This window comes from Panicum virgatum, chromosome 5N (genome assembly GCF_016808335.1).
Source record: "Panicum virgatum strain AP13 chromosome 5N, P.virgatum_v5, whole genome shotgun sequence".
NCBI lineage: Eukaryota > Viridiplantae > Streptophyta > Magnoliopsida > Poales > Poaceae > Panicum > Panicum virgatum.
The window spans coordinates 54,018,458-54,029,628 of record NC_053149.1 but is presented as its reverse complement, the minus strand read 5'-3'; the positions used below and the strand labels follow the sequence as shown (position 1 = coordinate 54,029,628).

The 11,171-nt window shown below is 47.2% G+C and overlaps 2 protein-coding genes and 1 non-coding gene across 4 annotated transcripts; 2 read left to right on the top strand and 1 right to left on the bottom strand.

Annotated features, from left to right (window-relative positions):
- Positions 1 to 4,203: 4,203 nt before the first annotated feature.
- LOC120675458 (MRN complex-interacting protein-like) lies at positions 4,204 to 6,049 on the bottom strand. The gene is made up of 4 exons (XM_039956659.1): positions 5,897 to 6,049; positions 5,489 to 5,798; positions 4,831 to 5,013; positions 4,204 to 4,633 (listed from the first exon to the last, which is right to left on the bottom strand). The coding sequence occupies exons 1-4, from the start codon at positions 5,948 to 5,950 to the stop codon at positions 4,470 to 4,472; spliced, it is 711 nt and encodes a 236-aa protein (XP_039812593.1). The 5' UTR covers positions 5,951 to 6,049; the 3' UTR covers positions 4,204 to 4,469.
- Positions 6,050 to 6,202: 153 nt separating this feature from the next.
- Positions 6,203 to 9,109, top strand: LOC120675457 (violaxanthin de-epoxidase, chloroplastic-like). Of its 2 annotated transcripts, none has more exons than XM_039956658.1 (3): positions 6,203 to 6,593; positions 7,059 to 8,353; positions 8,628 to 8,872. In XM_039956658.1, exons 1-3 carry the CDS (start codon positions 6,291 to 6,293, stop codon positions 8,704 to 8,706), a joined length of 1,677 nt encoding a protein of 558 aa, XP_039812592.1. In that variant the 5' UTR covers positions 6,203 to 6,290; the 3' UTR covers positions 8,707 to 8,872. The 2 variants fall into 2 exon arrangements, 1 of the variants encoding a protein (XP_039812592.1); XR_005675364.1 differs by having other exon boundaries at positions 6,204 to 6,593; positions 7,059 to 8,484; positions 8,628 to 9,109.
- Positions 9,110 to 9,652: 543 nt separating this feature from the next.
- Positions 9,653 to 9,788, top strand: LOC120677097. Its single transcript, XR_005676161.1, has one exon. It is a non-coding gene; the product is annotated as a small nucleolar RNA Z247 (small nucleolar RNA).
- Positions 9,789 to 11,171: the final 1,383 nt, after the last annotated feature.

Sequence of the window (11,171 nt, the reverse complement as noted above, 5' to 3'; positions counted from 1 at the left end):
AGCATTATGATATGATTTTGGGTATGGAATGGTTGGAGAGGTTCTCACCCATGCAGATTCACTGGTCTGACCATAGTCACAGGATTCGGGGTCGAGGGTACCGTTCCTCGACCCGGAAACACCGATCCCGTCCCGGAAATGCGGGGTCGTTTTCGTTCCCGTCTTGTAAAAACCTCTCACGAGGACCGTTTCTCGTCCCTCGACCCCATCGACCCCGAATCTTTGTGACTATGGGTCTGACAAGTGGACACTCCTACCTTATAAAGGCTCATTGGTCAGACTTTAGGGTGATCTGCCACCTGATTTTGAAGTTACTGTGCTTGAAGTTTGTGTGCTTTCAGCAGAGTCTGATCAGCATGATATCCCTCCGGTTATTCAGACCATTTTGGATAAACACAGCTCTGTCTTTGCTGAACCACAGGGTCTTCCACCTTCTTGAGCTTGTGATCATGTCATTCCACTTACCATGGGGGCTCAACCATTTGTGATCCCTTACAGGTACTCCCCACAACTCAAAACTGAAATTGAGACTCAAGTGTCCAAGGTGTTGCACGAAGGAATTATCAGGCCAAGCACTAGTCCTTTCTCTTCTTCAGTAGTTATGGCCAAAAAGAAAGATGGCACGTGGCGTTTTTGTGTTGATTACAGATTTTTGAATGCTATAACCATCAAGAGCAAATTTCCTCTTCCTATAATAGATGAGTTCTTGGATGAATTAGCACATGCTAGTTGGTTCACCAAACTAGATTTGAAGTCTAGATTTCACCAAATTCTATTGAAAACTGGTGAAGAATACAAAACTGCTTTCTCCACACATTTTGGTCAGTATGAATTTTTAGTTATGCCCTTTGGAGTTACTGGAGGACCAGGTATCTTTCAGTCTGCCATGAATGCTACTCTGTCACCCCTACTCAGGAAGTGTGCCTTGGTATTTTTAGATGATATCCTCATTTACAGCTCCTCTCTGGATGAGCACATTGCTCACATTGATGCTGTTCTCACCCTTCTCCACAAGGATGGTTGGAAAGTCAAATTTAGCAAATGTACATTTGCACAGAGATCTATTGCCTACTGGATTCAAGACATGTCACAGTATTTTTCTTTAAAAAGAAAAGAGGAAACATTTCTAACAGCATTCAGTGCCATACTTGATGGGCGGGTCTTATTTTGCAAAAGGATTCCGAAAGTAGCAGGGTGAGACGTACAACTACTAGCTGGAAAGCTCGGCTTGGCCGTAACGCTGTAACGCTGCGCTACGGCCTGGCCGCGCGTTGCGGATACCACTACGGCTGTAGAGGACACGCGAGATGTTAATGGTTATGCTGGTCCAGATCCCCCGCGAGACAGGGACCGTGCCAACAGCGAAGTGATCAAGTTCCACTGTGACCCGTGCCGCCTTCGCTGTGCGGTGCCGTGCTGTGTGCTGCGCCACATGGTCGAGTGACTCTAGTTGGCTAGTTGCGGGAGCAGCGCAGGAATAAGAAATCTGCTCGGCCCAAGTGCTCAACCACCTCACATTCTATGCAGAAGCAAGTAGCATCCAAACTGGGGTGACGACCGGGGACCCCGACCCCCTCAGCAGTTCTGACATTTATAGGCTGAGGAGATATTTCCTGTCCGCTAGACCGCTACCACCAAATCCACCCCGGCGGAGTCCGTAAAAGAAAGCCGCATGAAAAGATATGGCGGGTACTAAAAACGCCATGTGACGCAGGGAAATGCAGCTGTGACGTCGCCGTCGCGATACCCACGGCGGTCACGCGGCTGTGGAGCACCGAACGGGGGAATCCTCCCTCCGTCCCATAAAACAAAACAAGTCATCCTAAAAATTCTAAGACAAATTAATAAGAAGTTAAAATGACCATATTTATCTCTATATATTATTTATATTTGACCATAATTAATTCTTGCATGCACATGTATTTTCTAAATAAAGTAGGATGATTTATTTTTTTAGACAAATTTTGAATCCTAGAATGACTAGTATTTTAGAACGGATGGAGTATATACCACGGCCCGCCGGAGCTGTCAGCGCTCGCCTTTTAAAGGCGCGCTTCAAAGCGGCGCCAGCGCACAGCCACACGGCTTTGTGTCAAAATGGATGAGGACGCGTTTAATACTACTTTGATGGCATCCGGTTGTAGTTCTGTTGGTGTTGCCGTGTTGGTTGGCAATGGCACGCACTGAACCGAACCGAACTGGTGTCCACCAAAATGCAAGACCTACGGTTGAAGAACCGCGACCTGAACCTGCTCACAATGTGACGCCTACAAAACTGAACCTCGGCAAATAATTTCGCCTCTTGGGGGTAACCTCGGCAAATAGCCTCATAGGCTAAAATGTCTGAACTGATGGCCTCATAGGCTCAGTACGACCATGGCGCTGACAAGCTAAGGTAAACTATTTCCAGTTTCGTTGGATGATGCATTATAGCATGCAAAAGAAGGTTCATGATGAAAAAGGAAACGGAACCGGGAATGAAAGAGACATAAAGCTATTCCTTTCTGCTTTTAACAGAACAAGAAATTGGCCACCCAGAGTGTGCAATTTTGTATGTAGATAGCACGCACTTGCTGCCCTAACATAATGGCCCCTTGTCCCATTGCTTTGTATCATAAGCTAGAGTGCTAGACTAGAAAAGTGTACAGCCAAGCAACTAAGCAAGTTGCAACAAAATTTTTTGCTTCAGGCTTCCAATAAAGGATTCAGCAGCAATGTTCCTATTAATACAGAGTTATTTTTGTTTTTTCAAGTTTTACATAGAGGGCTCTTCAAGATTTTAAGCACCCAATTGAGAGGAAGATATCGAAGGTGCTAATAAAAAAGTTGTAGGCTAACATCTTCAAGTTAACACAAAATTTTCATGCTACAGGAAAAAATGAACAGAGTGATGTAATGCTTTGTTAACTGAGTATGACAGTACGTGTCACAGAGACTAGTCTGAAAAATTCCTTAAGATATCTAGTTCTGGTAACGTTATCATTGCAAATACATATGCATCTGAAACTAAAAAGGATGTAGTTAGTTGAGAAATGAGCAGATGTGAGAGGAATGTAATTGTCGGTACCCTGTAACAGGGATACCCACTCTTACTGCGGGAAGGCAGGACCCGCGTAGTTATCCGTGACTGCGCGCAAAGGACGGAGTAGCCAGGCCCCACGGGTCAGGCCCTTTCCTCGCCAAGCCAATGGATCCGGACCCGTCCTCCGCCGGGGGATGGATCCGGAGACGCCACATGTCCCTAAGGAAGGGAAACTCCGGGATGACAGCCGAGGCCTTGGACCCCCCATAGGGGTCCGGGACCTCCTGCCTCCATCCGGACCTCCCTTACCGCGTGGAGGTCCGGAGCCGCCACGTGGCCCGGAGGCACGGGCGCGGACTCATGCGCAAGTCTTCCGCTGGAAGATTCGCGCACCCACCGCATTTAATGCAGATGGTTGAGGCGTGCTCTGTCGCCACAGCACGCGGGGCAGCCTTTGTCAGGCCTCACTGTGCACCGCGTATTACCAAGGTACACAGTGTAGCCGCCTGTGCCGCACCCGCGCAGAGCCCGTCTGCCGCATTAATTGGATACGACGGCACGGCACTTTTCCATCATGCCTCCTACGCCGCAAGCTACGCGGCCCGTTCAGCTACGTGGCAGGCAACGCCGCTAGCTATGCCTGGCGTCGCTCCGACAAGACAAGCGCCTGGACACGCCGGACGGAGGATTCCGGGAGCAGGCAATGGAATCCAGAAGAGGGATCTCCTTCGCCTGCGACGCCATGATTATGAACAGTACGTTAACTTGTACTGCATCGTTGGGCCCACCTGTCGAGGTCCCAACGGCCATGTACGCGCCCCCTTTGAGATATAAAAGGGGGGCGCTCGCTGTATAGAGGGGGGCTCTCCAGACACACACAAGCTCTCGCGAACTCTCTCAAGGCAAGGCAATACAACAAACAGTGGACGTAGGGTATTACGCTCCGGCGGCCCGAACCACTCTAATCCCACTGTGTTCATCGTGTTCTTGAGCGAGATCGAACTAGGACTAGCTAACCCCTGAGTACACACCCTCTGGGCTTAGCCGGGTGCCTTCCGCCACCCGGCTGTGGTTTGCAGCACCACGACAGTAATGATACAATTATGCTCCCTCCAGTACCAAATGTAGGTTGTTTCAGGATTCCATCTAGTCAAAATTCTATAACTTGGCTCATCAATATATGAAAAGTAACGTAGATCCACAGCACATGGTTGATGTTACTATTATAGAAAACGCTTTCGTAACATATGGTTTTCACAATTTAAAACAGCATATTTTTACAAAGAAATGGAAGGGAGTAGTTTCAATTTTTTTAAGAAGTTAATGCTTACCTATGTTGCATTCAGATTTTGTTCTTACAACTCAATCTATACTATGATGCAACACAATTTTTGTCTCTATCAAACTGCCCACTACCAAAACACGAAGCATTTCAATCCAATATGGATCAGATGAAATCAGGGTGCACCTCATCATCCACCACTACGTCACTAGTAGCATCAGTAGTGGCACATTCATCAAACTCAGTCGGATGCAGCCCGGAGCTCTGAAACCCTGTCCTCTCTTCAAAGAAGTCCGCAGCCAAATACTTGCTCCATTTCGATCTTTGTGCTGCACAGAACAAGTGTATGATTCTATCATGTTTTATAATCCTTCCTCAAAATAAGAAGTTTTATAATTCAGGATTGCCAAGTGATCTCATATGCAATTAGGATTTGCATGTATTCTCAAATCTCAAGTGGTCATGCTAGCGACAAAAACAGTCATGGATAGTTATAAGGATGGTATCCTTCCAAATGGGATAATACCTTCAGCAGTAGTAGTTGCACGGTAGAGACTTGATCCTTGCTCGATCTGCTGCCGCTTGGATAAAGCAGGGTGTGTTGACGGCTTGGGCCTCTTTCCTAGTACACCTGATTGGGCTTTGCGAGGCCTAACTTTAATCCTTTCTTGAGGCAGTTCAGTTATCACATTAATTTCTTCACCTGATTCTATATTTCGATATGGAAACAGTTAGACAATGCATCACAATTTCAGCCAATACATGATAGAAAGATGACAATAAATGAATATGAATTATGAAGGCAACCACAGCTTAAGACTCATGCAGCCTCATCTGAATATGTAATCACCAATCTGAATACTGTAATAGTGCTCAGTGAGCAGCGTTTGAACTTCAACGTGCACAATACACGTTTGCAGCTCCATTAGTTCCAATCCTGTTATTCTTTTTTCTTTATTGTACAATCATGTTATTCTTACCAAAGAGGAGTAAGCATTTAGTTGCACTAGTTTTTAGAGCTTTAGGAACAATAACATCACAATCTCGATAGCACTGAAACGGACCAAATAACCACTTTGGTTGCACAAGATCAATATCCAGTATAGACCAACATTCATTCTCAACAGGACACACAGGGGCTTGAAATCTAAACTGCGGCATTATGTCGAACATTTCGAGCGTACCTCCATCTGAAGCGTCCGCGCCACAGCCATCACGGTGCTCCCCCGGATCGTCCAGGTACTCGGACCAGTCCGTCCGCTTCTTCTCCGTGGGGAACTCATCTCCCTGCTCCTCGACCGCCGCCGGGTCCCAGCCGGCATCGGGCTCCGCCAAAGGCGCGAACTCACGGCGGCCGCGGGCGAGGTTGGCGTCCTGGACGAAGCGGCGGAGGTCGGCGGCGCGGTAACCCCTGGCGTGGACGCGGAGCACGGACTGGCGCTGGTTGCACACCACGCACACCCACTTGTTGCTGCTCTTCTTCTCCTGCTTCACCTGAGACAGAAGCGAAACAGAGAAGCAGAACCGGATCAGTTAGACTGAATGGAGCTCCGCGGAGGGGTTCGGCTGCGGCGCCGGCGCGGGGCGCGCACCTGCATGGTGTCGCACTGCACGCACTGGAGGGCAAGGAAGAGCTTCGTCGCCATGGGGATCGCCGGTTCTGGAGTGGGGAGGAGATGAGGAAGACGAACTGGTGAGGGAGGGAGATTTGAATTTGGAGGCGGCGGATTGGAAAATTTATGCGGTTTCATCTGCGGGGAGGGGGAAGGGAGCATTTGCGGGCGGGAGTTTTGGAATCGTTTTCTTTTATTTTCAATATAGAAAATAGATAAACCGCCCACTATTTCTGCTACAATTTATCAGGGACGTCCATTTTTAATCGTAAGGGTCCAGGCGTCCAGCCAAGCCCAGTCAGGAAGAAAAGGTCCTGGAGGCTGGAACTCGAAAGCTCGAGCCCAGCGCCGACCGCTTCCGCCACGTCCTCCCATGGCGACCGCTCTCCCCGCCACCGCTGCTCCTTGCCGCCTCCCGCTCTCCCAGCGCCGTCCCCCTGGAACAACTCCACTGCCCTCCCTGCTTCGAGCTCCCACTTTCCGCTGCTATAGTGGCTCCAGCGTGGCTTGTTCATGTTCGCCCAGGCCCCCGCCCGCGGTTCCTGCGGAGCAAAGGGGCGGCGGCGCTGGCCAGGCCACTTCGCCAGAGGGCACCGTAAGAATCATCGCCGTGGTTGGACAAGGTACCATAAGCCCAATTAAGGATACGCCCTGGGAAGAAGTCATGCGACATACGGTAGGTTCCCTCTCTGAACCCAACAGTCCAACGCCATCCAATGCGTACTGCGTGTGTTAATTACTTAATTTGGAATAGCCAGATATTTGAGTATGTTCTGCTCATACTGTGATTTTAGGATCTGCTTGACAGTTGATACTTAGAGTTCTGTTTTATCCAACTAGCAATATCTGTGTCTATCTGGACATAGACAGATTTTCCTTTGCAGCCTCGTTTGGTAGTCTTATCTCCTCAGTTGGGAACCTCTCGGATCACACTTTTGCGCACTGCAACTGTTAACCTGCGTTTATTGATGTTTTAGTGAAATTATATGCTACACGCTTTCTGTGCTGTATTTTACATGCTTACTAAGATGCAGATCTGAAGAATAGATGTTCTGAAGAGGACATGAATGCATTATTTAATATTATAATTTTATTATACCAGTTTACTGCCTTCAAATTTGATTGGTTTTGCTTCTTTTAGGCTGATAGGCTGAAGTGGGTCGATGAGGGATTTGAAATGCTTGTCTTCACAGACAACTCAATTGAGCATGATAATCTTAGGAAAGAGTTATCATGCTGTGATATGCTGGTCAATGTTGCAATAACAAATCAGGATTCTGTTCAATGTCTTATAAACAACAGCAAAGACATTTCTAATGTAATTTGCTTTCAGTCATCTCCATCTTTATTAAACAAGCTAGGTGGCACATATGTTCAATACACTGGAGAGGAGGACATGTTTGGCAAGCTAGCAAGTATTGGAAAACCAAGTGTCACAAAGGAATCAGCTGAAGTTCTTAAGACCATATCTAATGCCTGGGAAAGACACAATTCAGATGACATTAGATTTTGCTTGCTTGTTGTCGTAAATGCATACATAAGGCCAGTTGCGATGCTGAAAAACCTAAGGGCAAAAGGCCTTTCTACTCTAAGTTGTATGATAAAGAACTGTGGTCCACAGATACTTAATTGTCTGTTTGATCCTAGCTGTAGGAAGGCCCTTCAGTGTTTGAATTCCTGCTCTCCAACTGATCAAGTCTGCAACTATCGCTGTATCGCATCATATGAAAGTCCGTATTTGGAGGCTTTTTCTCTCTGTGTTTTGCAGAAGAACAATTGTCTTGACCTCAATGCTGAGATACCCAATAAACCGAATGTAATACCACTGACCATGTTCAGAGAACGAAAACTAAGCCATGAAATCGCAGAAGACCTATTTGTTGGTTGGCTGGACAGCATGGAATGGAGTTGGAGAGTCGCGGCTGGACAGAATCCAGCATATGATCAATTCCCATGTCAGTATCAGTTGTTCTACAGAGGGAAAGCTAAAGGTTCCTTTTGGTATGAGCCGGTTTTTCAGGTCAAAACCCTGGAAGAGAAGCTGGTCTGGAGGCGCAGAAGGTACCGTGTGAGAAGAGCTAGCACTCCTGGTACATTTTACTTCAGTGTGTTGGATAATGGTGTCGTTTCCAAAGAATTTTGGACAATTGTGGATGTTGCGGAGGATTTCAGCTGGGGTCTGTTCCATTATCATGGTGCAGCACAGGCTGCTGGGCTATCATACACTGGAGCGGTGCTTGTTACCCCAGATGGGTCTTATCCTGATGTGGACAATCCAAGATTGGCCTCTGCTTTAGAGAAATGTGGTATAAAGAAATGGGAGCTCTATATGGTTGATAATAGTTGCTGCATGGGTGCGCCGCTGGGAATTCCTGAAGGTTCGAAGCTGCATCATCAGATTTCTCCAGGAAAAGAAACTGGTGTTTTGCAGAGAAGGTGATGATCTGTTCAAATAAGAAAGGATCCATTTCATAACCACATGATTGTCTTACTAAAGATGCCTCATGCCCGTAACCTGCTGACAAGTGGACAGATATTGCTTAAGAGAAGTTCATGTGTGACTTCAAGTATATTTTCTTCTTTCTCTTATACATGTAACATAAATACCTAATGCCTAGGTTTTTTTGGATGCCATCAGGGTTTCCAATGCAAGATTGTTGCCAATACACTACTGTCTATCTTATCAATTGCAATGTCTGCTTTTCTGCAGGCCTTGTATATATTTACAGCAACAGATGACACTAGTTACGACCTGCAATGTTGAGCAGGCATCTTCATCACCTATGTAGAGATGCTATACTTTTGCAAGATCGAAAGTGTTTTCCTGCCATAGAACTCGAGAATTCTGATTTTGCTGGCATGAAGTTAAGTTGGTATTTAGCAATCTTTGGTTGAGCACTTGTATTACAGGATTTGAAGTTACACCTGATGTAGTGATATTCTTATCTTCGTTGATGAGAACTAGAGTTTGTTGAAAGTAATATGTATGACGGCATGGCTGTGACCGTGACCATGTACCACGGCTGTGACCGTGCGGTGTTAGTTGGTTAGCCTCAGATCAGATAGATTAGAGTTTGTTTAGATTGATAAGAGCTACCAACAACCTGTCACCATGTTGTGTACTCTCTAAGGCACTTTGCCTATATATTAACACACAATCGTGGTGAGCCAAGATAGGCAACCATGTTCCCACATTTCTTTACATGGTAATCAGAGCAATTTCTTCCCAAATACATCTACAACCTTCCAACCCTAGCCATGGCGTCTTCCTCCAATCTGGCGCCATCTCCTCTCGGTCCTCCGGTTGCTGAGAAGCTGACCAGGGACAATTTTGTGCTATGGAAAGCACAATTTCTGCCAGCGATACGGGGAGCCCAGCTCATGGGCATCTTGGATGGATCGTCACCGGCGCCGCCCAAGGTCATCACCGTTCAGAAAGACGGCAAGGCGGAAGAGAAGCCCAATCCGGAGTATGAGGCATGGATGGCCAGAGACCAGCAACTTCTTGGCCACCTCCTGAATTCCATCAACAAGGACGTGCTGGCACAAGTTGCTACCCTGACCACCTCGGCAGAAGTGTGGGCGACACTTGAAGGGAGCTTCGCCGCCCAGTCCCGTGCGCGGGTCACGAACCTGCGTCTGCAGCTCGCCAATCTGAAGAAAGGCGACATGAAGATGGCTGACTACCTCGCCAAGATGAAGAACATCAGCGATGAGATCGCATCTGCTGGTAAATCTGTAGATCAAGATGAGATGGTCGGGTACATCCTCAAAGGCCTAAACTTTGATTACAATCCTGTTGTTTCATCTGTTCTTGGCCGTGCTGACCCCATCACGCTGAGCGATCTTCACGCTCAACTGACCGCTTACGAGCTTCGCTTGGACATGTTCCGAGGCAATGATGGTGGCCATTTTCAGTCTTCTGCAAACTCGGCGTCTCGAGGGCGCGGTGGTTCACGTGGCCGTGGTAATGTTGTCGGTCAAAACCCACCGGCGAGTAGCGACAGGCAACACGAAGAGCCGGGAGGTCGCCGGGGCGCTGGCAGGCACTGCTCTCTCGTCAACGGCCCGCAATCCTGGCACACGCCGCGGCTTTCTAAGACACAGGGCGTGCCACGGCCACCTGACCTATACCTGATCAGGAAGGTGCGAACGTGCTTTCGACGATTTGCCTACAAGCACAGACACGTGTAAACATTAGTCCGAGCCGTGGTCGGCTCCCCGGGACGACTCTTGCATCGGTTTTAAAGAGCCGATCGAGTCCCGGTGTCAGATTGGATCTCCATATCCAAATGATAATGGATAAAGCAAATAACTGTAAAGCTGCTTCAATTGAATCTAGCTAATCTAATCCATGACGGTAAAAGCTTCACTGCTAGATCGGAACATCCTACACGTAGTTAGGCCTAGCGAGCGTAAAAGATAACCGAACCTTAACCAGAAAAGAGGCCTAAGAACAAGCGAAAGCTGATTCCTGGATCAATCCCTATTAAGATTAAGGCAAAGCATCTAATACGTCGCCGGATCGTCCAACCCGTTTGCAAGGCCTAAACTAGCAGATATTACGCCAATTCTTAAGTATAAGAACAAACCATAACAGATTAGATCTACTAGATAAAAAAAGCAGAGTGTCATCTCTACGCGACTAATTCCATGCAACGAGAATTAGTATAAGATTAAAATATGATCGCGCAAAGATGACATGATATTCGTAGATGATAAGCAACAAAAGCACGATGAATCTACTAAAAATCATACTACAAATATCAGGATAACTAGCACTACTCGCCATCAAAAATGCTTCAGTATGAGTAGTACCAAGGTAAAAGCAAGAACAACGCTGCCCTGATCGCAAGAAGCGATCAGGGCAGCATGGCGCTTACTTGGATGAAACCCTAGAATTAGGGGTGGCGGTGCGCCGAGAGTTGTTGTTTTGCGAAACGTGATGACGTTCTTCTTTTACAAATATCATAGGGTACATATTTATAGTCCGGAGACTTGGAAAACAATCTAAACTAACGTATCCATATCGAACTCTATCTCTAACTCAAACTGAACTAAATCTAAGGATACATGGCCCACACGGCCCAAATGCTCACGCAGGAGCCGATTCGCAAGCCTCCTTTAATTTCTTCATTAAGCCCAACTCACTCGCGGCCCATTAATTAACCTGTTAATTTATGGAGATAACAGGTAACAACCGCGGACGTGGACGTGGCAACGGAGGACGCAACAATGGTGCTCGTGGCAGTGC

Bases quoted from the DNA above. Each gene is read 5' to 3' on its own strand.
- LOC120675457 (XM_039956658.1), top strand. From the start codon at position 6,291: ATGGCGACCGCTCTCCCCGCCACCGCTGCTCCTTGCCGCCTCCCGCTC. The intron at 6,594-7,058 runs GTAGGTTCCCTC...TGCTTCTTTTAG, and splicing joins AAGAAGTCATGCGACATACG to GCTGATAGGCTGAAGTGGGT. The intron at 8,354-8,627 runs GTGATGATCTGT...GCTTTTCTGCAG, and splicing joins ACTGGTGTTTTGCAGAGAAG to GCCTTGTATATATTTACAGC.
- LOC120675458 (XM_039956659.1), bottom strand. From the start codon at position 5,950: ATGGCGACGAAGCTCTTCCTTGCCCTCCAGTGCGTGCAGTGCGACACC. The intron at 5,799-5,896 runs GTGCGCGCCCCG...CTTCTGTCTCAG, and splicing joins TGCAGTGCGACACCATGCAG to GTGAAGCAGGAGAAGAAGAG. The intron at 4,634-4,830 runs GTATTATCCCAT...TGTTCTGTGCAG, and splicing joins TGCAACTACTACTGCTGAAG to CACAAAGATCGAAATGGAGC.